This window comes from Centroberyx gerrardi, chromosome 10 (assembly GCF_048128805.1).
Source record: "Centroberyx gerrardi isolate f3 chromosome 10, fCenGer3.hap1.cur.20231027, whole genome shotgun sequence".
Classification (NCBI taxonomy): Eukaryota; Metazoa; Chordata; class Actinopteri; order Beryciformes; family Berycidae; genus Centroberyx; species Centroberyx gerrardi.
The window spans coordinates 20,210,211-20,237,614 of NC_136006.1; the positions used below are offsets into that span (position 1 = coordinate 20,210,211).

Sequence of the window (27,404 nt, forward strand, 5' to 3'; positions counted from 1 at the left end):
TACATTTCCACAAAATTATCTAAGTGTTGGCCTATTTTTATATGAAGATAATATATTACTGAATCTAACATAGGGTCGATGGAGAGACATGCCTATTATAGTGCTAAATCTTGCTAAAATTACAGTGTTATATGTAATATACAGTGTTTTATATAATATATATATAATGGTTTTATATAATTTCTTTAGAAAATAAGGCCATTATATTGTGCGCCACAGCAGAGAGGGGGGAAAAGTAAAGAGGTATTACTCTGACCCTATTTCCGTGTACCACAAACGTCATCGGGAAGCGCGATGGGAAAAATGCAGTTTCAGCTTTATCGATAGTTATTACATTATTATAAGCCTAGTCAAGACGTCAAGACGTCTACAGTTTATATGGGTCAAATTACACATAAACTGAAAGCAGTGTATGTTAACATCCAGAGGATTCAGAGCTAAAATTTAGGGTTTGTGATGTTTTGAGTCTCTGAGAGGAAATTTGTTTCAGGCCTGTACCAGCTCAGTTGCTGTGGAAAAGTATTTCCATAGGGCAGAAGTGGAGGCAAAGAATCATATCAAGGGTTATGCTGTCTCTACTTGAGGCAACATTTTAGAGAGCTGAGCATGAGGGTTAATGCCCACTTTTGCAAAGCTGACGGATGGACAGTTCTTTAACTATTGAGTGATTCATCTTGTCAACACAGACGATCTTTAGCCACAGCCATTTCACATTGCATTTCCCATGGTGCACCACTGCTGTCACAACAACACTTCGCCATTTCAGGGATAGGGGGGTAGAAATTCCCGCGAAGGAATTAGGTCAACCAAGCGGAGCTGCCAGACTCTGGCCGTTTCTTCAGTGAAAACATTAGTTAATTTCTTTACTGTCAAATTGCTCAGGGATTGTTCCCTGATGCGCGTTATTTGGCTGGTGCGAATGAGCTTTTCCAGCGCGGGACCGGGTTGAAGTGTCAAGTCAGTTGTCGGATTTTTCCCTGCTAACAGCTAGCAAGTCAGCCAGCTAAGTGTAAACACAACAAGGTAGGATGGGTCGCATAACGGGTTAGCCGTCTAGCTAAACTCGTTGCTAGCAAAATATCTCAGTGTTAACAAAGCTGTCTGTCACTTTGTAAGCAAAATGTGAGATATTACCTATGTTACATATTAACCAGAAACAGATTGATAACGGGAGCTAACGTTAAAAGTCCTGCGCAGATATAATTTTACACTCACATCAAACTAGCTGACGGCTACATTCACTGGCGTTTTCACTGCGTTAGTCAGCTAGCTATGTAAGCTAATTTCAGTTATTCATCCAGTTTATGCCGAATAGTATTCAAGCATCCCAGCAAGCAAGACAAACTGACAAAATGACAAAATGTTCATTTAATCAACTCTGAATTACTAATGATTTGCTCTGACTTGGCTATGACTAGCAAGCGAACTTTAACTAACGTTAACGTTACCCATACAGGGCCCTCACCCAAGATAGTAATGTCAGTGTCTTCAGTAACAACTCTAAGATATATGATAACTGTGATATTAGCCAAGTTATATATCCCTACTAGTGTGTAATTGTAATGAAGTAGCTCTGTTTCGGGTTTTGTGTTGTTTAACATGCGGGACTGTGAAGCACATGTTTATCTCCATGTTTCAGGATGAAGCGGGTGAAAGGGGATGAGGAGGACAGCAACAGCTCGTCCAGTGAGAGCCCTCCGGAGGCTCGCAAGAAGGTGCGGAAGCAGCAGGGTGAGGAGCCAGAGGAAGAGCTGGCCTGCGAGTCCAGCTGTGCCTGGACACGGCTGCCCCAGGAAATCCTGCTCCATATCTTCCAGTACCTCCCGCTGCTGGACCGGGCGTACGCCTCGCAGGTGTGTCGGGGATGGAACCAGGCTTTCCACATGCCAGAGCTGTGGAGATGCTTTGAGTTTGAACTCAACCAGCCGGCTAGCTCCTACCTGAAAGCCACACATCCAGACCTCATCAAGCAGATCATAAAGAGGCACTCCAACCACTTGCAGTATGTCAGCTTCAAGGTGAGAGGAAAATAAAAGTTGTATATGAAAAAGGAGGTGCGTCATAAGCTGTGTCTAGATTCAGGGCTGAAAAATCTTGATTTTTCTTGCACTGCATGGTTTAAAAAGTTTCTGTGATCTTATAATGACGATAGTATTAAGTCTTGTATTAAGTGTCTTGCATGTTTCTCTGTGCTCTCCAGGTGGACAGTAGTACGGAGTCTGCAGAGGCAGCCTGTGACATTCTTTCACAGTTGGTGAATTGTTCACTGAAGACCCTGGGGCTCATCTCTACAGCCAGGCCCAGTTTCATGGAGCTGCCAAAGGTATACTTAACATGAAAACGAGGGCCCTTGGTCTCTCTAGTATCCTGTTATTCAGATATACAAGAAAATTGAAAGGAACTCTTGTTTTTATAGTCTACGTTTCCATTTCGTTGCAGATACTGGCTATAAATTACCTTGCGTGGCGTCCTGAAAGCTGCGACCAAGCACTTTAATTGTTGGTTGGCTGGATAGTTTATAGATTAAATGGAATGTTTTTCATTGGCTCTGAGGATTGAGCTGAAAAACACTGTATGTTCTTGTGCATGGTCACATGCTGGAGTTCAGAGTTGGAGTTCAGAGTCCTTAAATGGACAGAGAAGAATGTTATTTTTGCCAATGTTATATTTTCTCTTGCTCTCTCAGTGCACTGAGATTCTTTAAACTCTTGAAAGTTAGTTCGCCTTATTCTTGATTCACACCTTGAACCCTGTTAAACTGTCAGACAAAAGACAAGAGTTAGACTTTAATGTCTTAAGATATTAGACTGATACAGTTTTGCTTTTGGTTCATTAACATTGATTCACAGTAGTAAGTATTCATTGTAGGCACTGGACATTTTCACACACACACGTACAGACTTAGTGTCCCGTGTCGCTCCAGATGTCGGTCTCTAGGATTCTGTTTCTAATGGCATTAAAATCAACCTGCAAAGAAACACTGCTTGCTTGAGAGGCTTAATCCATTATTGCAAAAAGGAGAGGATGAAAGTATCAAACATTCCTTTCCTCACATTTCTTTTTTTCATGCCATTAGGAATAGAATGAGAGAGAATAGAGTCCGGAAATGACACATACAAGAGACATAAACTGTAATTGCATGAAAGTAGCCGGTGGTTATTCTACTAGTGAAAACCAGTGCTGGTAAAAAGCTAAAACCTAAATTGTCCCAATGCTGTCCTTAAATAACTGACATGCTGGCCTTCAGGATTGTAAATTCTTAAATTTGTGAGTGCTATAATTATGCTGTGGAATGCGGCCAGTTAATCTTTTAGCCTGGCGTTTCCCTGAGCTGTCTGCCATGGGCTATGAAGGTGTGACTTCTGGCCAGTAACCTTCCAGTTGACTTTTTTCCATTATTTCAAGGCAGACAGACCACAAGCATTTTACACTGAATGTACAAAATATTAGGCACACTTACTGTTTTCATGTTTCACTGAAGTAAAAGCCATAATCCCTTATTGATTTCCCTTATTAAAGTGAGTTAGAGAAGGATTTTTAAGTTTCAAGACAACTGAGATGTCGATTGTGCAAAAGGAGTTGTAACTCAATATCAGGAAGACGTCCCTAATATTTTGTATGTTCAGTGTATGTTGGCGATCCAGGTGTAAATACGTTTTATCCTGCAATCTTTACCTTTTGATTGAAAACCCGAGGTGACTATGCAGTGTGCATTATAATTCATGGGCATCTTTGTCCTTCCACAGTCTCATTTCATCTCAGCTCTCACTGTGGTGTTTGTCAACTCCAAATCGCTGTCCTCGCTGAAGATCGATGACACGCCAGTGGATGACCCGTCTCTGAAGGTGCTGGTGGCCAACAACAGTGACACCCTGAAATTGCTGAAGATGAGCAGCTGCCCTCATGTCTCCCCAGCAGGTACAGTGGGCGCACCGAATCCCCCTATAGATGCTTCAGCGCCTCAGATTAGAGGAGGCAGCTTTGTAACCGTTTGTCCTCCAGGCAAATTTGTTGCTGACAGAATTTCTAGCGGTGCTGATGTTATATTTGAACTCAGATTTTATATTTTAAGTCACAAGACAAGTGTTTTCCATTCAATGGCTTATTTAAGGTCTGTAATTTTCTCATCTGCCAATATGAAATGGCGTCATTTCATCTGGCAGACAGGCAGACATCACATGGCATTTATGAATGACCTGTATGTGGTTGCCCTGTTTCTCCCTCTTACCATACATTTTCCTGGAACCATTTTTAATTGCCTGCTGTGGTAATGACTGGTGATTCAACTGCAGTCAGGCGCTTGTTTGGCAAACATAGTGGGCCTTTTTTTTTTTTGCATTGGAGTAATAAAATTTATTTTTTTCGGCCTTCTGGTAATGGTTACATGTCTTCCAGAATTCTTGACCCTTATTATAACTTTTTAAATTTGAAAATAAAAATTGGGTTTGCTGATGAATTCTGTCCATATTTGCAGGGATTCTGTGTGTGGCAGACCAGTGTCACGGGCTGAGAGAGCTGGCATTGAACTACCACCTCCTGAGTGATGAACTCCTGCTGGCCCTGTCCTCAGAGAAGCATGTCCACCTGGAACACCTGCGCATCGATGTGGTGAGCGAGAACCCGGGCCAGCACTTCCACACCATCAAGAAGAGCAGTTGGGACGCCATGGTGCGCCACTCGCCCAAGTTCAACCTGGTCATGTACTTCTTTCTCTACGAGGACGAGTTCGGCCCTTTCTTTTGCGAGGAGATCCCCGTCACGCACCTCTACTTCGGCCGCTCAGTCAGCAAGGACGTCTTGGGCCGCGTGGGCCTGCACTGCCCCCGTCTGGTGGAGCTGGTGGTGTGTGCCAACGGGCTGCGCCCTCTGGATGAGGAACTGATCCGCATTGCGAAACGCTGCACCCAGCTATCGGCCATCGGTCTGGGTGAGTGTGAGGTTTCCTGCAGCGCCTTTGTGGAGTTTGTCAAGATGTGTGGCCGTAGGCTGTCCCAGCTGTCCATCATGGAGGAGGTGCTGATCCCTGATCACAAATATTCCCTGGATGAGATCCACTGGGAGGTATCCAAGCACTTGGGCCGGGTCTGGTTCCCAGACATGATGCCCACCTGGTAAAGTAAAGCCACAGACGCACACAGAGTTCAGCAACCTCAAGTTTGTGCTGTGGAACATTTATGGCCACCATGTTTGCACTGAAAAGCCTTTGAATGCTTAGTAGTAGTGGAATGCTTGGTGCCAACATGGAGGGCATAAGCTTGCTGAACTGTGTAGAACGGAGCCCGTCCATGGTTCTGTAGCAGAGCACCCCCACTCCTTCAGAGGGATTGGAGTCGGAATGGGCAGCGATGTAATGTGTTGTTGGAGTTGAACAACTGACAGCTAGCTTATATTGGCAAGAAAAGCAAACGCCACAGAAATCTCTGCCTGTTGGCTTCAAAATGGACAGTGGAACGCTGCAGGGCCTCCTGAGACAGAACCTGTCAAGCTGGCTCCTTCACATACTGGACAATCATTACAGAGACAGCTGCAGGTGGAAAAAAAATTACTATAAAAACAATGTTTTTATATAACTTTGTAAATTGAGTTGTATGGACTTTGTAGCCTGGTTATGATAAGCTGTATTATGAGAGATGACAGTTAAAGTGTGTCTATAGATATATATATTTGATTTTTTTTTTTTTAGCATTGTGGAGTAATTTGGGGACGATTAGGTGCAAAATTGCATGTTGTGACACTACCACTTGGCCTACTTAAATCCAGCCTGAGATAATGACAGCAGCTCTGCACTCTCTGTAACAAAATATGGTGTTGGAGGTATTCAAATGGCTGCAATGTTATTTGTATATATGTGACAGGAAGGTAGTTGTGGGGGATTCAGTAACCTGATTCAAACTAGTTTTAAAATAATAGCACATTAGTGGTGATGACATCCTACATTTTGTCCCCAGCCCAAGCTCAGTCATGCGTCACTTACCTGAACATTAACATGATTGCGGGAGCCTCATCTGTGGTGAAATGTTAAAGATTGGTAAGGGGAGAAACAGGCATGTGTATATAGGCCTATATATTTGTGATGTGAAGGTGTATAGTGTTGATGTCATTTGGATTTTATTTTCTCAAGGTTATGCAGATTTTGTTTTCCCCTGTATCAGGCACAAATTGGCTTGATTCATAAATTCCTCAGTTTTGTTTAAAGATGGTTTGTGTACAAGCATAGTTTTATTTTACTAAGCACCTTACATGAATACCAAATGACATTAGTCAGGAAAAGTAACTCTTCTGCTGGGGCGTCTAATGCCCCGATGAAAGCAAAGGGGAGATCCTGTCCTAATGCAGAATTTTCCCTTATTCTAAGGTCGATCATTTATGCTGTACTGGGGTTCTACTACCCAGGCCAGCATATGAAAATAACTGAAATCGAGCTATAATAAATGCGAAAATACAATTACAGAAATAATATGTAAATATAGATACTAGAATGTGCAAAGACATGACAGAATTTGGAGGTAGATATTGGAAAGCCTCTGACCGTCATGGTCCGATTGGTTTGTTTTTACTCAACAACAGAATAATAGTCTCTGGGGCTATTAGGTTATAACGCACACTGGGAATGCAAAAATCAACCAATTTGTCTCTCAGGTGTGTTGAAGCTTACATGAGTATATTAACTATATAGGTTTCATTTGTATCTTCTGCTATTTGCCTGAACCTTGACTCTGTGTTGTGAATACCTGCCCTCCTGTTAGTTTGCTGTATTTGCGTTATCACATCATGCATATAGGAGAGGACGCGGTATTCATTTTGTCACTACACACACTGTCTTTGCAGATATTGCTATTGTTCCTGCCCAAACATCCATCCATTAATTTCAGTGCAAAGAGATTTGGCAAGTCAGATGAGTGAAACAAACTTTTCCTTTAAGAAGGAAGTCCAGTGCATCTGTATATAAAACGCTGTGTGTTTGATTATATGAATAGAAATGTACTTATTTCTTTATCGCACCCTCTGTCGGGGTTTTAAGTTTCCTTAACCAATGGCTCATGTCTTTTATATACCAGAGTGCGAGTTATCCTTTGCTAGATGGATCTTTTTTTCGTACCCTAGTCACTAGAGATGATTAGCCGTGTAATTTATTGATATATGGATACTGCTTTTGTAATTAATTGGTGGTTTTTCAGTTATATACAGGAAGCAATCGGTATGACCAGCAGCAAGAGGTTTTCGGTTTTGAAGCTTCCACCTCTGTCAATGCGTTTTGGATGCATTTGTCATTAGGATACGCAGATAATACAGATTTTAAAATACTCATGTTTTATTTTTTCCACAGGACTTCCTTTCATCCAAGTGGTATTAGACCTTTCACATAGCCAAACAGTAATAGGACACTAAATCAAACTGAAACACTTTGCAAAACTTTGCAGAAACTGCAATGCTTCTTTGTATTAGCAGTTTAAACTAATATAGTTCATCGGTAGCATTGGTTTCTTTTATCACTGAAGTCGATAACCATGCTGATTATTCGTGCTCATATACAAAAGCAAACATATAGTTACATATCTCCAGATTATTGTTCATAAATTTGTGCAATGCTGTAAACGGTTGCTGTGACAGCAGCTCTGAAGTTAAGCCTCCTTAGTTTCGCTTGTGTTTGGGAGGCAGCATCTTAGTCAGTTGGTTTTAATCCTTTTCTTTGTCTGCATTGGCTTCATACTGGATATGGGGAAAATCAAGTTGGATAAGTAAAACATGTTTCACGTCAATGCAGACCAAGAGGGAAAATTATATACCTTTTGATTATTAAGATGCCCCTCGTCAGCAGTTGTTAAATAAACCTCATTTGTTCGGATTTTCCTCCAATAAATAAATTAGGAGTGAACTGGTGTTGGCGATGCTCTCCTTCTAGTTTTGCTTCTGTATGGCAAATGCTTTGTCTACTTTGCTTTACTGGTCACCTGTCTTGAAATGAAAATAATTGTTTTGGACATGTGATCCTGGAATAAAAATTTGTGAATGTAAGTTTTGCTTTTGTTATTCTTGCAGAAGGTAGTTAAATAGGAAAATTAATGCACAAGTAAAGGTAAATAAGCAATTTATTTAACCATCTAAATTTGTATGAAAAGCTCAACCAATACATTCTAGAGTGAAAACTTTCTTTAATATATCAACTATGGGAACAATGCTAGAAGCCTTTTCAGAAGGGGGAGGCAGCTGGGATCACAGTATGCAGCATACTGGAATTACAGATTATGCCTTTACAGTATAATAAACAAAACTAAAGCTTTAAATTGTTGAGATACTTTACACCTTTAGACAAAAATCTATATCATTAAACAAAAGCATAAGAAATGCAACAGGTACAGGATTAATGCTGTTTTTGTTCTGTGCACATCAGGAGAAGCCATAACACAGAGCAGAGATGATGTATTGATTCACATTGTATTGACCTGACTTCTCATTTTAGACGTGCATTTATTCAGTGCATTTTTAATCCTCACATTTGAAAGAAAAAGTGTGAAAAAATGGAAAATACTGATACAAAAAAAATGGAAATGCATAGGTATTTTTTCAGGATTTCAGCATTGCATGAACATTTGACTCATTCATGTCTACTGGGAGATCACCGCTTTGTTCCTTATCACATCACAGATGAAAACACTGCAGTGCAAGTGGAACATTAGGGCAAAGGCACTTCCTCATATGTGATACGCACATAGGGAGGTTTCATCGGCAGGTACCAGTACTCAAAGTTGTAGTACAGGTAGAAGCTCTTGTCCAACACAACCTTTTCATAAGCCTCCAACAGACTGACGGCAAAGTCCACATACGACTGATGTGGTCTGAAGGTGTGGTAAAACTTGCGGATGTCCGCTGCCAGATTCTTCATGGAGGGCTGTCCGAATATGGTGCTGTCGTTGCCGAGGTAGGTGGGCTCTCCGCTGTACAGGTAGATCTTGGTGTAGTTGGTCTGCGATCGGCTAGACAGTCTGGCCCCCAGCTCGCTCAGCTTCCTGTATGTGCGGTGGACGAACTGGGAGCAGTCGTACGACTCGAACCACACGGTGGCGTTGGGGCCGGGGTCGGAGCGCACCGTCCACGTCTCGTAGTAGATCCCAGTGTCATTGTCGTCCTGGACCCACTGGGCCAGGTCATTGAACTGGTTCCCTGGGGACACAAGGGTAAACTATTTTAGAAAGGACAGTGGATTTTGGAGATCTGAGAGAAGTCCAAGAAGCCATCACTTGAAGGGGGTAAATATAGTTCTAACTACTGTTTCCTTGGGTAAGTTTGAAAATCCAACAACACTGGTTTGTAAAGAAAGTGGGTCCGGGAAGAGTCATGGAGGGACATTTTGAAAGCTGAAACATTTCAATTCTAAAACTCAAAACAGCAATCAACTGACCATGGCTTGGCCTTTCTAGGGTTAAACTGGCCAAAATTATACAATTTGCAAATTAAACATTAAATGATTCCAAAAGAAAATCATTAATTCTACATGCATTTTGGAGTCTACTCCCCTTCCCAAAGCAAATGAGTGTCACTAATGAAACCAATAATGATGTGATCACACACGCAGCAATAGCTCATAAAAAAACTCATAGCTCTTGAAACTTCATTTTTCATTGAAACTTCAAAAACAGCATTCTGAATGCAGACTTGTGCATCTTACAGTGCAGAACAGGCGGTCCAAAACGAATGCACTCATTTATATTTCCTCTTGGCCTCTATGAGGTATGATGTAAGATTTCCCCTCAGGGATCAATAAAGTACTATCCTATCCTATTTCACATGCCAGTTTTGATATACACCGTCTCACCAGTGATTTCTCCTACTTTCTCCAAGGTGCCATTTTGTGACCAGTGTATGTCATCTATGCCCTCAAAGAAGCAGGCAGCTCCCTGGTTGCACCAGAAAGGAGCCTCGATCTCGGGTCTCACGTGAGGGAAGGTGCAGTTGCCCAGCTGAAACAGCTCATACCACTCCATGGTGAAGTTGCTCCCCGTCTCTGAACTGCTGAACCCGACAGCGTCATGCATGATATGCTGTGAACAAAGAAGAAATAATGCTTCAACCGGCACGTGAGTGTGCGTGTGTGGGTGCGCGTGAGAGAGGGAGATAAGACAGCTGTGTTTACATAAATAATACAGCACAGTAGCACTTCCTTTTTACTGTACTTACAAGTTTCCCCAGCACATCTCCGTACTTGAACTCCCAAACGGGAGCTTGCAGTCGATAAACTGAAACGACATCTGAGTCCCACATGTAGGGAATGCGTCCATCTCTGTTACCGGTGGGGCAGAAGGGGTACAGGGCTTCACAATAAGAGTCCACATCAGGGCGACCATCAAACCGCCTGTAGATGAAATACGATGCAAGTCACTGACTGAACCGTGTGCTTGTTGCATTGGGCCTACTTGAGTGGTGTTGGGCCGAAGAGCAACTGAACCATTTTCAAGTTTTTAAGTTTTTTGAAAACTTAAGCCAGAGTGATTTAAAACACCAAGGCATTGTATGTCACGACTGGAATCGGCTTATTGCTTTTATAAATACAACGGTAACACATCATTGCAACAAATGTTACTGTTTTTATTTTTCTTATTCTTCCGCCAAGCAATATAGTTCTTTAGTAGTAGATTTTCGGTTAGCGCATTGATTTTTCAATCACAAGTGTGTGTTGGAGGGGAGGGGGGGGTCCTGCATGTGTATGTGTGTATCTGTCTGTGTGTGTGTGTGTGTGTGTGTGTGTGTGTCAGGTATTTTACAATGGAAGTATGATATTATTATATTATTCGAACATGACTCCAATCGAGTGAGGACCGGAACTTTTGCGATACAGATTCTGAGTTAAAAGTTTTTCCAAACAGACGCAGCTAGTTGAGTTTCTTGTCACATGATAGAGAAGGCAGCTGAATGAGAGCAGCTTTCTGCTCCATACCTGTACGGGACGGGCCACTGTTGCCGTCGGTATTCACTCCTGCCATGTGCAGCAACATGGAGAAAGACGAGAAGGTTTAAACAGAGAACAGCCTCCGCGTGTCTCATGTTAGAGCCGACTGCAGACAAACTTTCAACAGCAGAAGTCAGGGAGACATCTTTCCCCACCGCTGTATTACTTCCTTGTTACTGTCAGTGACGAAGTGGTCACATGGTTTTGTTGATAATAAAAAATCACATGATTGTCTTTTGAGGCGATAATTGAAGACTTTCATTCCAAAGTACGATGTCCACTATTTGAAAAAGTGATACCTAGCCGTACAAAAATGAGTAAGTTATTGGCTGTTTTAGGACTTTTGCCCCAAAATAGTAACACTTTGAAGGGCTGAATTACCTTTATATTAGACATATTTAGTAAAAGATTTAATTTAAAAAATTTTCTTACGTGTACAGCTTGTTGGAATGAAACTTTAATTATTAAATAGGTCTGCAGTATTACATTATTTTATTTAGCTGTGGCTATGAATCATCCAGCACAGCAGAGGGCGCCCTCGTCCCTGTCTGACACCTCTCGCATCAGTTCGGCCATGCTCACCTCTGCTGCACTACTACTGTAGTTACTCATTGACGTATTTCAGCTCCATTCAAAGTGAATATAACTCGATATATATCAACATCGCAATGGCTAAGCGCGTCGCTGTGGTTCTGGCAGGCTGCGGCGTTTTTGATGGTAGCGAAATTCACGAGGCCTCCGCTGTTTTGGTCCATCTTAGCAGGGGCGGTGCAAGTGTAAGTTTCATATTCACTCATAAGTTCTGCATATGAATGTGTGTGTGGGGCGGGTGTATAAGGTACCTGGTGTGTTTGTGTGGGTGAGGGATGGGGATGCCTGATGGTGTCATTTTAAATCAGCTGGTGTCCAGTTTTGCTGCGTTTTCAAAATGAGAATCCTACGGAGCCCCTTAAGTCTCGAAAGGTGGTATTTTTTTTATCTTGTGCGCACAAGTTAATTATCTTGTGGGAACAAGTTATTATCTTGTGCGCACAAGATAAAAAAATATCACCTTGTGCGCACAAGATAATAACTTGTTCCCACAAGATAATTAACTTGTGCGCACGAGATAAAAAAAAAAATCACTTTTCGGGACTTTAGGGGCTCCGTAGAATCCTCATCACTCTTGCATTATTATTAACCCCAGGTGAAGATGTTCGCTCCCAACATTGACCAGATGCATGTGGTGGATCACCTGAAAGGCGCCCCGTCTGAGGAGAAGCGAAATGTGTTGGTGGAGAGTGCAAGGCTGGCGCGTGGCGAGATCCAGGACCTGTCCAAACTCAGTGTCAAAGACTATGACGCTATCGTTTTCCCAGGTTTGGTCTGGGCCAAGGCTCCTATCAGCAATACAGTAGCCTAGATCTCACTGTCTTGTGTTGTGACTGTACTTCATTCATTCATTCATTCATTTTTTTTTTCATGTCATTCTTGTGTAGCATCTTGTTTTTTTTTTGTTTTTTTATTATGCAAACAGTTAACAGTACAAATAAGTCAAAGACATAAACAAGACAAACTTATACAAAACATACAAAAACAGAGACAATGGCAAATCTGGTGGTTGGGCAGACATTGGGGGGGGGGGGGGGGGGGGGGGGGTTCTGATTCCAAAAGTATAAAAGGTATTCTGGTATGTTGTGTTTATGGCTTGTATGTTTACCTATGTATAAATATGCTAGTGAAAGTGGTAGTGAGTGTCAGGATATGCATGTGTTTGTGTGTGTGTGTGTGTGTGTGTAGGGGGGATGCAAGGGGGGGGGGGTTGCTTAGTTGGTAGGGTGGTTGGGTGGGAGTGAGGGAGGGGGATGTGGGGGGGCCCCCAGATACAGTGACCGCCGGCCTCCCCAGCCCCGAACCCGACCACAGGGTGGGCGGCCCCGAAGCACAAGCGGAGGAGAAAGCAAGACAAACATTCATTCATTCATTCATTCATTCATTCAGACAGGTCTTCGTCTCATCTCTACACTGTCCTGTGTTGTTCAGGTGGCTTTGGGGCAGCTAAGAACCTGTGTACCTGGGCGGTGCAGGGGAAGGACTGCTCCGTTAACGAGGAGGTGAAGGCCACACTGCAGGCGTTCCACGGCGAGGGCAAACCCATCGGCCTCTGCTGCATCTCACCTGTTCTGGCTGCCAAGGTGTTTCCTGGGTGTGAGGTCACTGTGGGCCTGGAGAAGGACAACAAGTGCGTCTCACCTGCTTAAACACCTAAACATCTGCCTAAAGAGTCTGTTTTCTCGACTCAAACTACCCTCAGGAATCCAAAGAGAGCCGTCAAGCAGCAGCCACACTAACCGCCCATGTGATACCTCCTCTCTTTCTCAGGTACCCGAACACCGCTGACACCGCAGAGGCCATCACCCAGCTGGGCTGCAAGCACGTGAGCAAGGGTGTCGGCGAGAGCCACGTGGACGAGAAGAACAAGCTGGTCACCACCTGCGCCTTCATGTGCGACGCCCCGCTCCATGAGATATTTGACGGGATTGGAGCCATGGTGCAGGATGTGCTGAAGCTCGCTTGATTCTCTAGAGACTCAAAAGACGGTCGAAACGGAAAAAGAAAAGAACTGCGGCCCGTCTTTTTTGTGTGCAAAGCTTAACGCGCTCTACTGTAGATGCCTACTGAGCTGTAGAGATGTTGAAGAGGTCCTTATTTGGAGTAGTGTTACAATAATTCCTTGCTGGAAAGCAGTATCAGATACTCAAAATGTATTTATTGGGTATGTGTACTACTTAGCCTGTGGGTTTCTGCAGGTTTATGTACATATTACCTGCCAAGGAATATTCTCTGTTTAACTCCATTATATTCTGAGGCAGAAGAATCAGCATGTCCTGATGCCAGTGTTGATAGAATTTTTTTAAATAAACATGACAAATTGGTTTGCTATTGTATGAAGCACAATAAAATGCCATATGCAGCATGTTTTTTTTCATCCTTGTGGATTCTGTGTATGACAGTTAATAATATTGAGACACCACAAAACACACACAAAAATAACACACCTGCCACAATGGCTTCATAAAATACAGTATATTTACAAAATCCTGATGGTCAATGACTGTACAAATTATGACCACTTGCCTAGATTGCCTGTCATTTTCAGATATGAACCCAAGCTTGCGCACTCTCTGTTTCTCTCTATGTTTCCTATCACATCGATTGCCCCCTCCACTCCCTCTGAGGACAACGCCCTGGAGGCATTGGCCCTGAACTTCTCCACCAGGTCCTCTTGGCTCAGTGGCTTCCTCCAGTGGCCATAAAAGGTGTTGCATCTGGCGGAGTAACTCTGCCCCTGTTCTGTCTCTATCACCACCTCGCAGTACATCTTGTCGAAGCTGGGGTGGTTGTCTTCCGGGCTCTCCACCTTGACTTTGGACAGGAGCTCCTTCAGAGCGGGCCTGTCGATCTGAGCTCCACTGAAGGAGCCCACAGTCACTTTGTCGTCCAGCAGAGCAGAGCAGGCGTTGAACTGGAACGAGTGCCTGGCCTGGTGCTCTGAGGCGGGGAAGGGGCAGTCGATGTACTTGGAGAGAGGCACTCGGAGCGTCACCTCCCTGATCTGGCTGAGGTCAAAGTTCCCATCTCTGCTTGTAAGCTTTGCACGGGCCGCCAACGCCGCGTCCACAACCCAGTGCATCCCCAGATGAGCGGGGAAGCGCTTGACGGCCACATCCTGATCTTCCAGAATCCATTTGAAGCCACCGGTAGCGGACTCTGCCAACGCCGCGGGGCTGTAGTCTGTGTAGAAAACCCCAAACCCGCTCTCCAGATCCAGGATGCCTGGATTCCCCTCCAGCCCCATGCAGGCCAGCTGGGCGGCCTCCAGGCCTCGCCGAGCAGCGTTCCCAATGTGAAGAGGTTTGGTCTGGGTGGCGGCGTTGGCCAAGGGAGCGCCGGCGGAAGAGGCTGCGATAGCCAGGGCATGGGTACACTGGGCCGGGGACAGACCCAGGAGCTTGGCTGAGGCTGCAGCACTGCCCATCACCCCGACAACAGCAGGAGGGTGGAATCTGACAGTGTTGGGAAACAGATGATCGAAACATTACGATTCTACTTCACAGAGAATGATGCAGCACTTTAGATTAAAATATCTCTGGTGTACATTCATTTGAGGATGGACAGCAAATTTGCACATTAACTTGTAGAAAATGGTTCCATCAGCCCCAAATCAGTCTGGTGTAGGCTGTTACCAACAAAAGTCTCACCTTTTAGGGATGTTGTAGGCCTCCCTGGAGAACCTCATGAGTCTGCCCTGCACCTCGATGCCGACGTTGAAGGCCAGCAGCAGGTCCAGGCCAGAGGGCCGGCTGGGCAGAGCCTCTGCCAGGGCCAGCAGGGCAGGGAGCACTGCCCCAGAGGGGTGAGTAGCAGGGTGCCAGGTGTCGTCAAAATCCATGGAGTGGACCTGTTGACAGCCAATAGAGGGAATGAGAGGTCAAACCAGATCAAGATGAAAGACTTCCACATAGGTAATCTAATAGGATGCATTCATTCGGCCAAGCTTACCGCTATGCCGTTGACGAAGGCAGCATACTGAGGAGGAAGAGTTATCCCTGATTTGCCCCAAACGCTGCTCTTCTCCTCGGATTTGTACCACTGGAATCAGACACCGTTAATAACATGAGACTAAAGCAGGCAAAGGAACATGGATGTAGAGGTGACTCTCAACTTCAGTAGAGATATGGAACAAAACTGCCCTGCATAAGTAAAATGGTGAAAATTCTGGTAAAATTCTTGTAGGAATTCTGTTAAAATTCTGGTGGTGAAAATACTAGTTTGCATATATAAGCAGACATTATGAACAAATAACATTGTAAAACAGATTATATCAAGAAACTGGCTTAATGAAGAAATAAAATGCCATATACACTACCAGTCAAAAAGTTTGGATACACCTCACTATATGTACTTTGTTTTTCATTCTCTTAAAGCCATTTTGATCTAAAGGCTTATGCTTAAATGCTTGAAATTTGTTTCTTAGACAAATATAAACAGTGAAGTTGATGCCTATGTGTGAATTTCTTCCCAAAGCCTTTGGCTTTCCATCAAGGCAAAGGGCGGCTACTTTAAGGAATCTAAAATATAAGATAGTTTTGATTTGTTTAACACTTTTTTGGTCACTGCATAATTCCTTTGTGTTACTTCATAGTTTTGATGTCTTTACTATTATTCTAAAATGTAGAAAATAGTAAAAATAAAGAAAAATGTGGTGTGTCCAAACTTTTGACTTGTAGTGTACTTTAATATGTTATTAAATATAACATATGTTACAGTATTACAGTTTCCTCCCAGTCTAGTTGAGCAGTTTACAGTACCTGGCTGTACTGGAGGGCTTTGTTGAAGACAGCTGTCGTGGTTCCTAGCAGCCCAACACCCAACGTGTCCAACATCATCCTTTTGCTCCTGTAAATGACCCCATCTGTCAGGTGGGTGGGGTTGAGGGTGCAGATAGCTGCTCCAAAGCTCTCGGTAATACCCTAAAAATGTGAGACAAGGCAAGTAGCCTAAGTCCAAAACTCCAAGATCCAAAAGTCACCAGACACATACAGTTGTTGCCAAGGATCCTAACCAGGCTAGAAGCATATAATGCATTTCTCTGTCGATCTGTCTTTAAACACTATGAAATGTGCTCCAAATAAGTGCCTGGGATCTATCTCACAGGCTTCAAAGTGTGATTCAAAGAAAATATGCATGTATGAAAGGGATCGGTCATACCTTGCGTAGCATTGTTGTCTCTCTCAACAATCTCTTGTAATGAAACCACCCGCATGCCCCTTTTATTGCTACTGACACTGTGTGAAGGCTGGTCTACTAACTTTCCAGAATGGCCAAATGAACCCATGATGAGAAGTAGGAACTTTCACAATGACTGGACTTTATCTTGGGGTCATTTTTCCTCACACTGACTGTACTGGAAAATCTACAGAATCTCCTGTTTTTGCTTTAATTATGATTTTTTTTTTTTTTTACAACAACTTCAGCATTCTTGGATGTGGTACAAAAAAATCTATAATGGTTGTAGTTAAGAAAACAGAAAAGTTCATTTAGATAAAATAAAGAATATGAGCTGCATTTTAGTGTACTACATAATTTAAAAAAATGGGATGTACACCATATCCCATGCATTTTTTGTTTGGTTTTCCATTACTTACAAGACATAGTGAGAATATGAGTAGTAACAGGACTGCTTTGGACCAAAAAACTGACTCAGGCAAAACAATCATGCTGCTGTCTTTCGCAACCACAGCTTTGTGACACACAACGGGAATTCAGCTGTCTGCAATAAGAGCAATAGGGAGTTTTAAACGGGGAAATGAGACAAAGCAAGTAAACCCAACAAGCACATGACAGGCGGTGGTCTGACTTCGAACCATAGGAAAATATTACTTTGCAGCAATTAATATTGTTATAATATAGCTTACATCAAAATAAAGTGATATACCTACAGAGTTTGAATACATCACAGAAATTGTACATAATTGACTATTATAGTGACGTGCTTTAGTGACTATAGCAGAATCAGTGACTTCTTTTAAATCACTTCTTAAAACCCATTTTGATAGACTTGCTTATATGTGATGTCTATTTTTTTTTTTTTTTTTTATCTCAATTGTATGTTTTATTTTATTTTATCCTTACTATTTATTTTTTTTAAATCTTACGGTTATCCTAGTGTTTACTTGAATGTTGCTCTTTTCCACCTCTGCCCTCTTCTCTAATTTAATTCCTGTTTCACGCTGTTCTATTGCTTTTTTAATTTAACAAAAAAAAAGCATTTTAAGTATTCTGCTTTTATTTTGACTGTCAAAGCACTGAAACTGTTTTTAAAGGTTCTATATAAATAAAGTTAGAATAATAATAATAATGATAATAATTAGTCTATACTACTAGTACTACTACTACTACTAATAGTAACAATAATACATATTTTTATTTTATTGTATTTTATTGTTTATTTTATTGTATGGTTGCTTATTTTACTGTTGAATTTGATATTTTATTGTAAAGCACTTTGTTTAGGTGCTACACAAATAAAGTTTATTATGATTATTAGAAGTAGTATTAGTGTTACTATTAGTATAAGTATTACTGTGTAGTAGTGAAGGAGCGATACTGTATGTGACATGACATGAATGATGGCCAAGCTGATTTGATCCCAGGCTACTCGGCAGCTCTGGTTTCCTCTGACTGAAATCGAAACAAATTGGGAAACTCAGGCTGCATTTCCATCACAGTTGCAGTAGGTGTCACTCTTTCCATGTTGTCTAACCATATCTGCGTTTTAAACTGGGGAATAGCCTAACTCTAAACGAAACTAAGGATTTGGCTTTGCTTATGGGATTTGACAAAATTGCCAACATCATCTAATTCATTAACCGCTTCAGATGGCACATTTACATTTGGGCAAGCCGGGTAGGAAGAGGCTTGTTTTAGCTGCTTGATAAGGTTATACTGGGAAATGTGGACACACATGAGCGTGGTCTCTCCCTCTGCCTCTCCCTCCCTCTCTCTAGCACACACACACACACACACGCACACACACACACACACACACACACACACACACACACTGGACTATATCTCCTTGTCAGGACAGTCATTAAATAGTTAAATTGTAAATCAGCCGTCGACCCCCCCCCCCCCACTTACACACACACACACACACGCACACACACACACACACACACACACACACTAGGCTACATAAACAAGCCGCTGCCACTTCCCAGCTCAGTATTTCTCCTGATCCCACATCAGTGCAGCGGCGGCGCGCGGCTCCTCAGAGAAGATGGCACTGGCGGACACAGAGCGCAGAGGATCTAACTGCGCCGAGTCGGGCTCCCCGTTTTCAGAGATTATTGAACTGAACGTCGGCGGACAGGTCTATGTTACAAGACACACAACTTTAGTTGCCGTCCCAGATTCTCTACTATGGAACATGTTCAGCAAGAAGTCCCCCAAAGAGTTGGCGAGAGACAGCAAAGGGCGCTTCTTCTTGGACAGGGACGGCTTCTTGTTCCGCTACATCCTAGATTACCTGCGAGATCTGAACTTGGTCCTGCCGGACTATTTCCCCGAGAAGAGTCGACTGCAGAGGGAGGCGGACTTTTTCCAGCTGCGGGACCTTGCCAAACGCCTGAGCCCCAGGGTGAGTAAGGACAATTCAATCAGCGAGGAGATCTGCCAGAGTGACACCGAGGAAGGCGCGCTCCAGTGCGGCCTCGGCTCCTCGGGCGGCATGGAGACTTTACGCACCATGTCTGCGGCCGGCGGTGCCATGCGCTCCCCCTCACTGGACTCCAGAAAGTCGGGCTACATCACGATAGGATACCGCGGCTCGTACACCATTGGAAGAGATATCCAGACCGATGCCAAATTCAGGAGAGTGGCGCGCATCACGGTGTGCGGGAAGACGTCCCTGGCCAAAGAAGTGTTTGGGGAAACACTGAATGAGAGCAGGGACCCCGACCGGCCCCCGGAGAGGTACACATCCCGGTACTACCTGAAGTATAATTTTCTAGAGCAGGCATTTGACAAGCTGACAGAGGTGGGCTTTCACATGGTGGCGTGCAGCTCCACAGGCACCTGCGCCTACACCAGCAACGATCCAAACGAGGACAAAATTTGGACAAGCTACACTGAATATGTCTTCTGTCGGGAATAACTCACAGTTGCTCACAATAACGTCGGTGTCTATTGAACATGCCATATTGATGTAAATAGACATTTCATAATCCCGGGGGGGATGTCTTAAAAATATATAGCCTATTGCATTTTCTGTCTTGAATGGCAACGTTTGTCACAGGCAAGTGAATGGCAACTATAGTCATGAGCCTTTATTTTCCCTACTGCGAAAGGTTGTTCTGTTACCCCATATTATAGTAAGAACAGCCAGCCAAATAAAGGTATTGCCACTTCCATGGAGGGAAATGATAGGCACTGAGGTTAAATAGAGACACAAAGTGCATAGACCCCACTTCTTCCACACACATACAATTTGACAGAAAGTCAGGAGAAGATTATGCAATACAAATTTGAATGTCCAAATATGGGTAGCACAAGGCTTGAATTAACAACACTCATCAAAAGCGCCAAAATTGCCTGGCAATGGCAACATTAACTACGAAATGCCGTCATCTCCGTCTCAAAGAACTGCATGTCTGTGTTTCAGTCATATCTGACTCAGTAATGTGTGAAGTGAACAGCATTCAAGAACAGAAGAACATAGCAATTAGTATTCAGTGTCATTGTAAACTCTAGGCTTGCTTGAACACTTGTTTGGCCAAGTTTTGTACTTTCTAATAGGCTACTCTTAGCAGTTCTATCACTGACATGATTGTAACTGTACTTGCTTTGTAGCATTGTATTTGTTAACCTGTTCATATGAAATAAAATCTTCTACCATGTTATTCTCAACCTTTTCCCAACAATCCCATCTTGTTCTCAACTTCATGTTTACATTTGCTGCACTATTATTATACAATGTAACAATATATTGACCCAATGGGACATCAAAGAGGGTCACAGTCAAAGAGACCCAGACAAAACGTGATCTAATGAGGAAGTTAACCTCAGCCCACATGGGATTGACAAACTGTCATAAACCATTTTAACCCAGAAGGAAATACACATTACTGAACAAGTATATTACAGATAGTATTATGTGGCGGTAATGTCTCTGTAGTCCTCATTTAAAGTCTGTCGTGTTCACGATTGACAGTTACAAACCCTACAACATGAAGTTTGCAATTCTGATAGTGAGATTCAATCATGGACATCCTGTTTTGCCCTGGCGCTTTGCTTTAGTCATTCACTGTTTTAAATTGCCAATTCAAGGATAGTATCTACTCTCAGGGCCAACCAGCTTCAGCCTGTTATTATCTCTGGACAACCAAAGACCTCCACATCTGAATGCAGTTAGCATGTAAATATTGCAAGAGTATCAGTTTCCGCCAACCCATTTTGTCAGAAATTCAGCTGCATGCTGTCTGGATGCAAATAGCGCAGCTGTGCACATATGATGTCATTATCATTTCAAGTGTAAATAATGAAAGGGTCCAGCTGCACACAAATAGGAGGGTTCACTCTGCCAGGGACTGTGAATGAATGGAGAGTAGAATGGTGTACCTCTTTGCTACAAGAGCAGAATTATGGCCGGTTAGTGTACAGCTAGCCGTGGATTATGTATTTCATTCAAAATAAACATGAAAAAAATGGCCTTCCATGCAGGGGCATGACTAGGATTATAGAACATCAGGGGCTTATAGCCCACAGGCAGTGACATAACCTTTGTAGGGGGTCCAGGGGCATCCTCCCCCAGGGGAAATTTGATTTTCATGTGCTTAGTACATCAATCTGGTGCAATTTGAGAGATTACATCACCTAAAAAAGTTCTGGGGAAAAGCAGAAATGATTAAAGTTATCTTTGATGAAAGGTTGCGCTGTTTGGATGGGATCAAAAATTATCTTTAGAATCATGATCTCTTTAGAGTCATCATTGTGAATACAATGATGACTCAGATGAACTGACTGTAATGGGTAGTTATCCAGGTAATGCCACTGGTCAGTTTCTATTCATACATAATAAACTTAAATTGAAATAAAGTGTGAACATTAGTTTGGTTCCCTCTTCACATCATGCTTCCATGCATGATAATGTTAGGTGACAGAATAAGATAAACATGATCTGGTAGAGCATATACTCACTTTGGATTGAATCTAGAAATACATTTCCATTATATGATCTTGAATAGGTCTCCATGACAAATTCATCCAAAATTAATCAACAGACGGATGGAAAAGGGGTTTGATATCAGGGTGATGAAAGAAAAAGATTCATGTATCTTCAGTTTTTATAAGCAAGAGTTTTGCACTGTGGTTTTGTATTGATGTTTGTTCGCTGAGCCTAATACTTATCTTGTGTCAAGGGTGTAAATTTGGGTAGGCACGTTTTTGAAGACCGACATTGTCCCTACCATTTGTTGTTATCATTTGATCACTCTTGTAAATCTATGAAAAAACACCATGTGACAATACCATATACTAATCCTTATTCAGTTGTTACTAGTCACTATACTATTTTTGACCTTTTTGTCAACTTCAGCGTATGGGGGATGGAGCCTATCCCAGCATGCATTGGGAAGAAGGCAGGGAAATACCCTAGACAGGTCACCAGTCTATCACAGGGAGAGCACAGATAATTTTTTAATTTAGACTCTCCAGTCCACCTGACCTGCATGTCTTTGGACTGTGGGAGGAACAGGAGGAGAACATGCAAACTCCACACAGGAAGGTCCAGGGTGGAACCCGGGTCTTTCTTGCTGTGAGGCGACAACACTAACACCCTGATCCACCCTGCTGCCATCCCTCTCATCCTGTTCATACAAACGCTTCAAGCTGCTGCAACACATGCACATGCAATCCCATTCTGCACTTGTAAACATGATTACATCTCTGCCAGTTGAGACAGTAGGATTTGATGGCGCCAAAGGGATGCTTACTGGCTGTAAAAGAGATTAAATTATCAGCAATAATATTTTCACAAATGGTAGCCCAATTTCAGATAGGAACATTTCAGCTGTCACTGGTCTCTATTCCAATTTTATTTATATCTGTCATTACTTACTGGTAATGGTTCATTAAGTTATTATTCCAGTTTTCAGATAGTCACATTCTACAGCTTGTAGTTACTGATATTAAATAGGTAACCAGTAGCATTTTGCTATCTACTAGTCACAGAATCTGTTTGAATTTCTTATTGAACTACAAAAATGTGTTTTTGAGAAGTTGTAACACACATAACATAATGTCATTATCCTCCTATGTAAACACATGCTTCTTGAAGCAATTGAAATACTACTAGTTAATATTAAACAGTGAATAGAAAGAAAAGAGTAGTGAGAACTGGAACAGATGATGGTAAATTAATTAGATTTACAATATCTCATGAATAATTAATGTGCCTAATGACATTGGAATGGTGACTCCTGAGACTCCTGAGAAAATGATATCAATGCCTAGTTTCCAAGGATTAAAAAAAAAGGTTTCTATTTTCATGAGTGACTAGTAATAAACAGAATAGGTACCAGCGGCTAAAAAATGCTCGCAGATGGTTTTACCTTTTCATTAAAGCACAGGAAAGAAGGAGGTTTCAGTGTGAACGATGATGGGATGCCAAAGAACAAAACGAGGGCTGCGTTACAGTAGATTTTACAGGAGAGCCAAAACAAATTTTGATCAAACTTGGATCAGCTGCCGTTACCACATACTAAGCACAATATTTTAACTTTTTGTGTTATCAGATTGAGCATTACCATAAAAACAATACTGCTACAGTTTAAGTTGAATTATATTTGTTAACTTTTTTAAAAATGGCAAAAGAGTGAAATACGCCTTTTTGGCACAAACATTGTCCCAATACAGCCATGCAGAATATGGGCGTATGTAAGTAAACAATTGTAAAACACATTCATTTTAATACAAATCTAGCAATTACACTTCAATCAACACTGAAATATAAAACAAGATCAGAATGAATATCTTTATCTTGAAGTAATGCTCAGCAACTTTCACCAAGGCCTTTAAAATTGTAGGCTACATGAAACATATCAAATTGATTGATACATTTTTTCTGTTACCTCTATAGACATAAGAAACGACTTTTGATTCTAAACTACTTCTTTTTTTTTCTTTTGCTAGTATAATACATTTTTGTATGTGTCCCAGGACACATCACTTCTTGATGTGTCCTGGGACACATTCAAAGACCTGTAAAACTCCTCATAACACTGAGGGATAACTTCAGCTACCAGCAGTCTTACTACCAGAGCTCATCTTGACCACTTCACACTCCTAACATTATAAAATAACATTTTGAATCTATAGGCCTGAGTATTTCATGGGAATATTAACATATTTACATTCATCTAATATTGACCTAGAATATTAATTAGGATATGAATAGGATACTAAAAATGATGTGATCATGCTGCCATGCTAGCATTACTTACGTCAGCATGCATTTTGAGTTGACCTAAATGCTGTTAGAATCCTCTACCCACAATGCTTGTTCAGTGTCAAAAGTGGGGTTTTGCTTGGTGTCAAAAGGGCGTAAGTGCAGTTACGCCCTTTTGGCAGCAAACAAAACCCTACTTTTACTGTTACGGCTTTCAGTTTTTGTTTAATTAAAACTTATGGGTCCTGATTTCAGTTGGGTCCTGATTTCAGTTGTGTCCTTTTGGCACTCTAAAGATCTCACTGAGACCTTTCAATTGATATATAATACTCATATTCGCCCAAAATCACACTTACAAATCACTTTGGCTACAAGCCCTCGAAAAGAAGGAAAATGTGAGACAAAGTGTATGAAAGACGACAGGGAAAATAGGAAGAGTGAAAGAAAGCAAATGACAGATTCTATCAAGAATTCTGTACTGATCTTTTCTCCTCATATGGTGATCTGTATTTGTAACATCGGGTCTTCTCTCCTTTCCCTCTCCACTGCGCATGCTCTGTGCTGAGCTCCCTGACATGAACCTGAACACATCAATACTGTTTGAATCCCATGCATTGGTCCAAGATGCCTTTCAGCTTCCCGAGTTATTTTAGATCAAAGTCTGTTTCATTAGCACATCACAACAGTGACTCCAGACCAAAGGCTTCATTATTCTAATTAAATTCTGAGTCAGAAATACATCTTCAACTTGACTTCCCAACAGGGGATACACAACAGTCAGTGTTCGTAGGAGAGTAGTTCATGCTGATATTAGAAAGCATCACATAACAGTATTTCATAAAGTCATATTCAAAAAATCATATTGTGTTAATGGAGCCCAGAAGCCAGAAGAATATACATTAGTGAATGCAGTATTAGATGATCTATCAAAAATATACATTTACTTTCAGATTCAACCACAATCAACTTGTACTGTGCAATGTGGCAGTGGGTAATTTGAGATTAGAGAATGGCTCCCATGTTATTAGAAAAAAAAAAAAATGTATATCAGGTAAGTTTGTGAGAAAGGATGTCATAACCGTACTCATCTCCTCTTGAATATGAGTGCCGGAGAGAAAGAAAAGCTTGTGCAGATAAAAGGCTTAAAATGCAGGCAAGACAGAAAGAAAGTATTACACAGGATATGAGAAAGAAAAACACCAGTCAAGGTCCCGCTGAGTCTTAAGTGTGATGCCACTGCCACTGGAGCTACTGGTGATATTGCTATAATACCACCAATAACATCAAACTAAGCACATCTCACATATGGCAAATTATGCTGCTGACAGCGCATTGCTTATAAAATCGATTGTTATTAGAGTTTCTAAGCCTCAGCATCATGTGCATTTCACTCTTATTTTAGACCATACCCGTCTAACTCTCCATCGTTTGCAATCAGCTGTCTCCTGACTGATGTGATGCGCTCTGATCACCTGGGCTGAGACGCCGCTGCAGCCATTCACATAAGCATCATACCTCCCACCTTTTAAACCAAGTGAGTGCTTTTGAAAATTACAGTCATCAAACACAAGATGCCCTTTCCACAGCTGCTACGCACATATGTATTTGCTGCCGTGTGCGGGGGCCACGGTCTCACGCGGAGGCCTTTCATTTCAGAGCGCTCTCTGCATTCCCAGGGTTACTGCAAATCAGCTGGCCCTTTTAGCAAGGCATTTGTTTTCTGCTTGATGCTCTGCACAAGTTAAATTCTTGTGTAGCTGTGCCTGGCGGCAGATACCCCGTCTTTGATCCCGGCATCAAACAGCTGTCACCGTTTTGTAAACGAAACCATTCTGGAGCCATTCTTATCTGTACATGGTTCATTTTCCACACTGAAATGTCTCTTGTGTTGTCACTCACTATCTTGCATTTTCTGGGGGCATCGGTTCAGTTTACTTTGGGGAGCTACAAAAAAAGGCTTGTAGTTTATACAATAAGCAGATACTTTCCAAGCCTCTAGGACTGTGCAGAGTGTATAATGTTAAAGCGCTTCTCTTCTCTCTCTTCTTGCCCAACTTGGGAGTTTGTCACATACTGTCTGAGTTACCCAGTGGGAGTGGAGTTAGTCCACAATGACAGGGTTCAGTTCTGGGCACTGCGGTTTCCATTCCAGTGGTAATTGCATGAATTCAGAAGATCAGTTTTTGCAGCCATTGCTCTAGTTTCAGGCTTTCCACATCTGGCTTGGCTTTGGGTAGAAGCATCTCTGTCTATGGGACACAGACAGGCAGGGTGGAGTAGCATGGATGATACCTCTATAGGGACAAAATATCAACTCACACAACTTACTTTGGAGTTAAGATATAGCCATGATCGCGGATTAATTTGGATAGGAGCGTAAAGTGGAACCAGTTTTCAGTTGGAGGTATGGGAATAATTGCTCCGCTATGCAGCAGCAGCTCCATATGAAATTCATGGTCATTAATGCGCTACCATGGAAAAGGCAATTAATTCTCAACAACACTTTTCTCACCTCAGAAAGGCTAACCCTGATCATTAGCCTCTCACTGTTCACTCAAAAAAGCACGCACAAGTACTTGTGGTCCTATCAAAGAATAGTTATATTTGCTCCTGTCATGGCTTGAATAATGTAATATTATAGGGCTAACTATGAACCTCAACATCTTGCGTTTCCACTACAGCCTCCTCCTTAGTTATCTATACTGGCAGCACAGTTCCCAAGTTGGCTTGTTAGGCAGCAGTCCGGACAGAAAGGCTTGTAAGGGAGGCTTCGTATGTGAACACTCGCTTTCTTCTCTGAATGCTGGGCTTTGATGAAAGGGGGTGTTTTTTATTCAGTAAATAATATGTGAGAGAATATGTGAAATTGGAGCGCACTTTACTGCTATTTGAAAAACCATCAGAGGTTCTACACAGAACCAGATAGTTCCCTCCAGTGGTTTCTGAGTTCTAGAACAGAGTGGTTCTATAATGGAACCAGTCTCAACTCTACATGTAACTGGAAAGGATCTTTCGTGGGTCTTTGCTTGTTAGACTGACCTCATTACACCAAAATTAGCAAAACTAGCCACTGATGGCCTTGGCCAGGTTGAGCTCACACTCTTGAGTCTCTGTGTAGTTTGCAGAGTCTTTTTCAATGAACAACAATTAAGATTTTGGTTCTGAGATTGTGTTACAGTATATATTGCCATTTAGGGATGGTTCTATACAGTAGAAGTGTTTTTCTAGTACTGAAAAAGACTGGGTCCCAATGGTGAGAGTGGGGAGGTTAAAAACGGTTATTCTTTTGATATCAAATATTTTTGGCCTGCTATGTTGCCAAAGCCTTCCCAATCCCTTCCAATATACAGCTGGCATTCAAAATCAGGTTTGGATTTCAAGCAAAAAAATAGTTTGAAAATGTGGGTCCCTGGAAAAAAGTTTGGAAACCGTCTAGAGTGTGTTATTATTTGATTATGAACATCCATT

General features: G+C 42.1%; 5 protein-coding genes across 6 annotated transcripts; 3 read left to right on the forward strand and 2 right to left on the reverse strand.

The window, feature by feature from the left end:
* Positions 1-766: 766 nt before the first annotated feature.
* Positions 767-8,016, forward strand: fbxl3a (F-box and leucine-rich repeat protein 3a). The gene is made up of 5 exons (XM_071923543.2): positions 767-1,023; positions 1,640-2,018; positions 2,201-2,323; positions 3,747-3,918; positions 4,475-8,016. Exons 2-5 carry the CDS (start codon positions 1,641-1,643, stop codon positions 5,113-5,115), a joined length of 1,314 nt encoding a protein of 437 aa, XP_071779644.1. The 5' UTR covers positions 767-1,023; position 1,640; the 3' UTR covers positions 5,116-8,016.
* Positions 8,017-8,072: 56 nt separating this feature from the next.
* On the reverse strand, positions 8,073-11,130 carry cln5 (CLN5 lysosomal BMP synthase). Of its 2 annotated transcripts, XR_013505142.1 has the most exons (5): positions 10,934-11,130; positions 10,177-10,351; positions 9,815-10,040; positions 8,257-9,162; positions 8,073-8,208 (listed from the first exon to the last, which is right to left on the reverse strand). XR_013505142.1 is itself a non-coding variant. In XM_078286116.1 (4 exons), exons 1-4 carry the CDS (start codon positions 11,038-11,040, stop codon positions 8,675-8,677), a joined length of 996 nt encoding a protein of 331 aa, XP_078142242.1. In that variant the 5' UTR covers positions 11,041-11,130; the 3' UTR covers positions 8,073-8,674. The 2 variants fall into 2 exon arrangements, 1 of the variants encoding a protein (XP_078142242.1); XM_078286116.1 differs by having other exon boundaries at positions 8,073-9,162.
* A 337-nt stretch (positions 11,131-11,467) lies between these two features.
* Positions 11,468-13,926, forward strand: LOC139930390 (glutamine amidotransferase-like class 1 domain-containing protein 3, mitochondrial). The gene is made up of 4 exons (XM_071923552.2): positions 11,468-11,721; positions 12,132-12,303; positions 12,968-13,166; positions 13,307-13,926. Exons 1-4 carry the CDS (start codon positions 11,614-11,616, stop codon positions 13,500-13,502), a joined length of 675 nt encoding a protein of 224 aa, XP_071779653.1. The 5' UTR covers positions 11,468-11,613; the 3' UTR covers positions 13,503-13,926.
* A 102-nt stretch (positions 13,927-14,028) lies between these two features.
* On the reverse strand, positions 14,029-16,708 carry acod1 (aconitate decarboxylase 1). Its single transcript, XM_071923549.2, has 5 exons — positions 16,697-16,708; positions 16,297-16,458; positions 15,488-15,577; positions 15,187-15,386; positions 14,029-14,991 (listed from the first exon to the last, which is right to left on the reverse strand). The coding sequence occupies exons 1-5, from the start codon at positions 16,706-16,708 to the stop codon at positions 14,049-14,051; spliced, it is 1,407 nt and encodes a 468-aa protein (XP_071779650.2). The 3' UTR covers positions 14,029-14,048.
* A 2,062-nt stretch (positions 16,709-18,770) lies between these two features.
* kctd12.1 (potassium channel tetramerisation domain containing 12.1) lies at positions 18,771-20,354 on the forward strand. The gene has a single exon (XM_071923551.2). The coding sequence runs from the start codon at positions 18,771-18,773 to the stop codon at positions 19,644-19,646; it is 876 nt and encodes a 291-aa protein (XP_071779652.1). The 3' UTR covers positions 19,647-20,354.
* The last annotated feature ends 7,050 nt before the right edge of the window (positions 20,355-27,404 follow it).

Excerpts from the sequence above, each read along its gene's own strand:
- fbxl3a (XM_071923543.2), top strand. The coding sequence starts at position 1,641 with ATGAAGCGGGTGAAAGGGGATGAGGAGGACAGCAACAGCTCGTCCAGT. Across the intron at positions 2,324-3,746 it reads GTTTCATGGAGCTGCCAAAG|TCTCATTTCATCTCAGCTCT; the intron begins GTATACTTAACA and ends GTCCTTCCACAG. Across the intron at positions 3,919-4,474 it reads CCCTCATGTCTCCCCAGCAG|GGATTCTGTGTGTGGCAGAC; the intron begins GTACAGTGGGCG and ends CCATATTTGCAG.
- cln5 (XM_078286116.1), bottom strand. The coding sequence starts at position 11,040 with ATGAGACACGCGGAGGCTGTTCTCTGTTTAAACCTTCTCGTCTTTCTC. Across the intron at positions 10,352-10,933 it reads CAGTGGCCCGTCCCGTACAG|GCGGTTTGATGGTCGCCCTG; the intron begins GTATGGAGCAGA and ends TTTCATCTACAG. Across the intron at positions 10,041-10,176 it reads GAGATGTGCTGGGGAAACTT|CATATCATGCATGACGCTGT; the intron begins GTAAGTACAGTA and ends CTTTGTTCACAG.
- LOC139930390 (XM_071923552.2), top strand. The coding sequence starts at position 11,614 with ATGGCTAAGCGCGTCGCTGTGGTTCTGGCAGGCTGCGGCGTTTTTGAT. Across the intron at positions 11,722-12,131 it reads TTAGCAGGGGCGGTGCAAGT|GTGAAGATGTTCGCTCCCAA; the intron begins GTAAGTTTCATA and ends TATTAACCCCAG. Across the intron at positions 12,304-12,967 it reads TGACGCTATCGTTTTCCCAG|GTGGCTTTGGGGCAGCTAAG; the intron begins GTTTGGTCTGGG and ends TGTGTTGTTCAG.
- acod1 (XM_071923549.2), bottom strand. Across the intron at positions 15,578-16,296 it reads AAGCCCTCCAGTACAGCCAG|TGGTACAAATCCGAGGAGAA; the intron begins GTACTGTAAACT and ends GTCTGATTCCAG. Across the intron at positions 15,387-15,487 it reads CCTTCGTCAACGGCATAGCG|GTCCACTCCATGGATTTTGA; the intron begins GTAAGCTTGGCC and ends GGCTGTCAACAG.
- kctd12.1 (XM_071923551.2), top strand. The coding sequence starts at position 18,771 with ATGGCACTGGCGGACACAGAGCGCAGAGGATCTAACTGCGCCGAGTCG.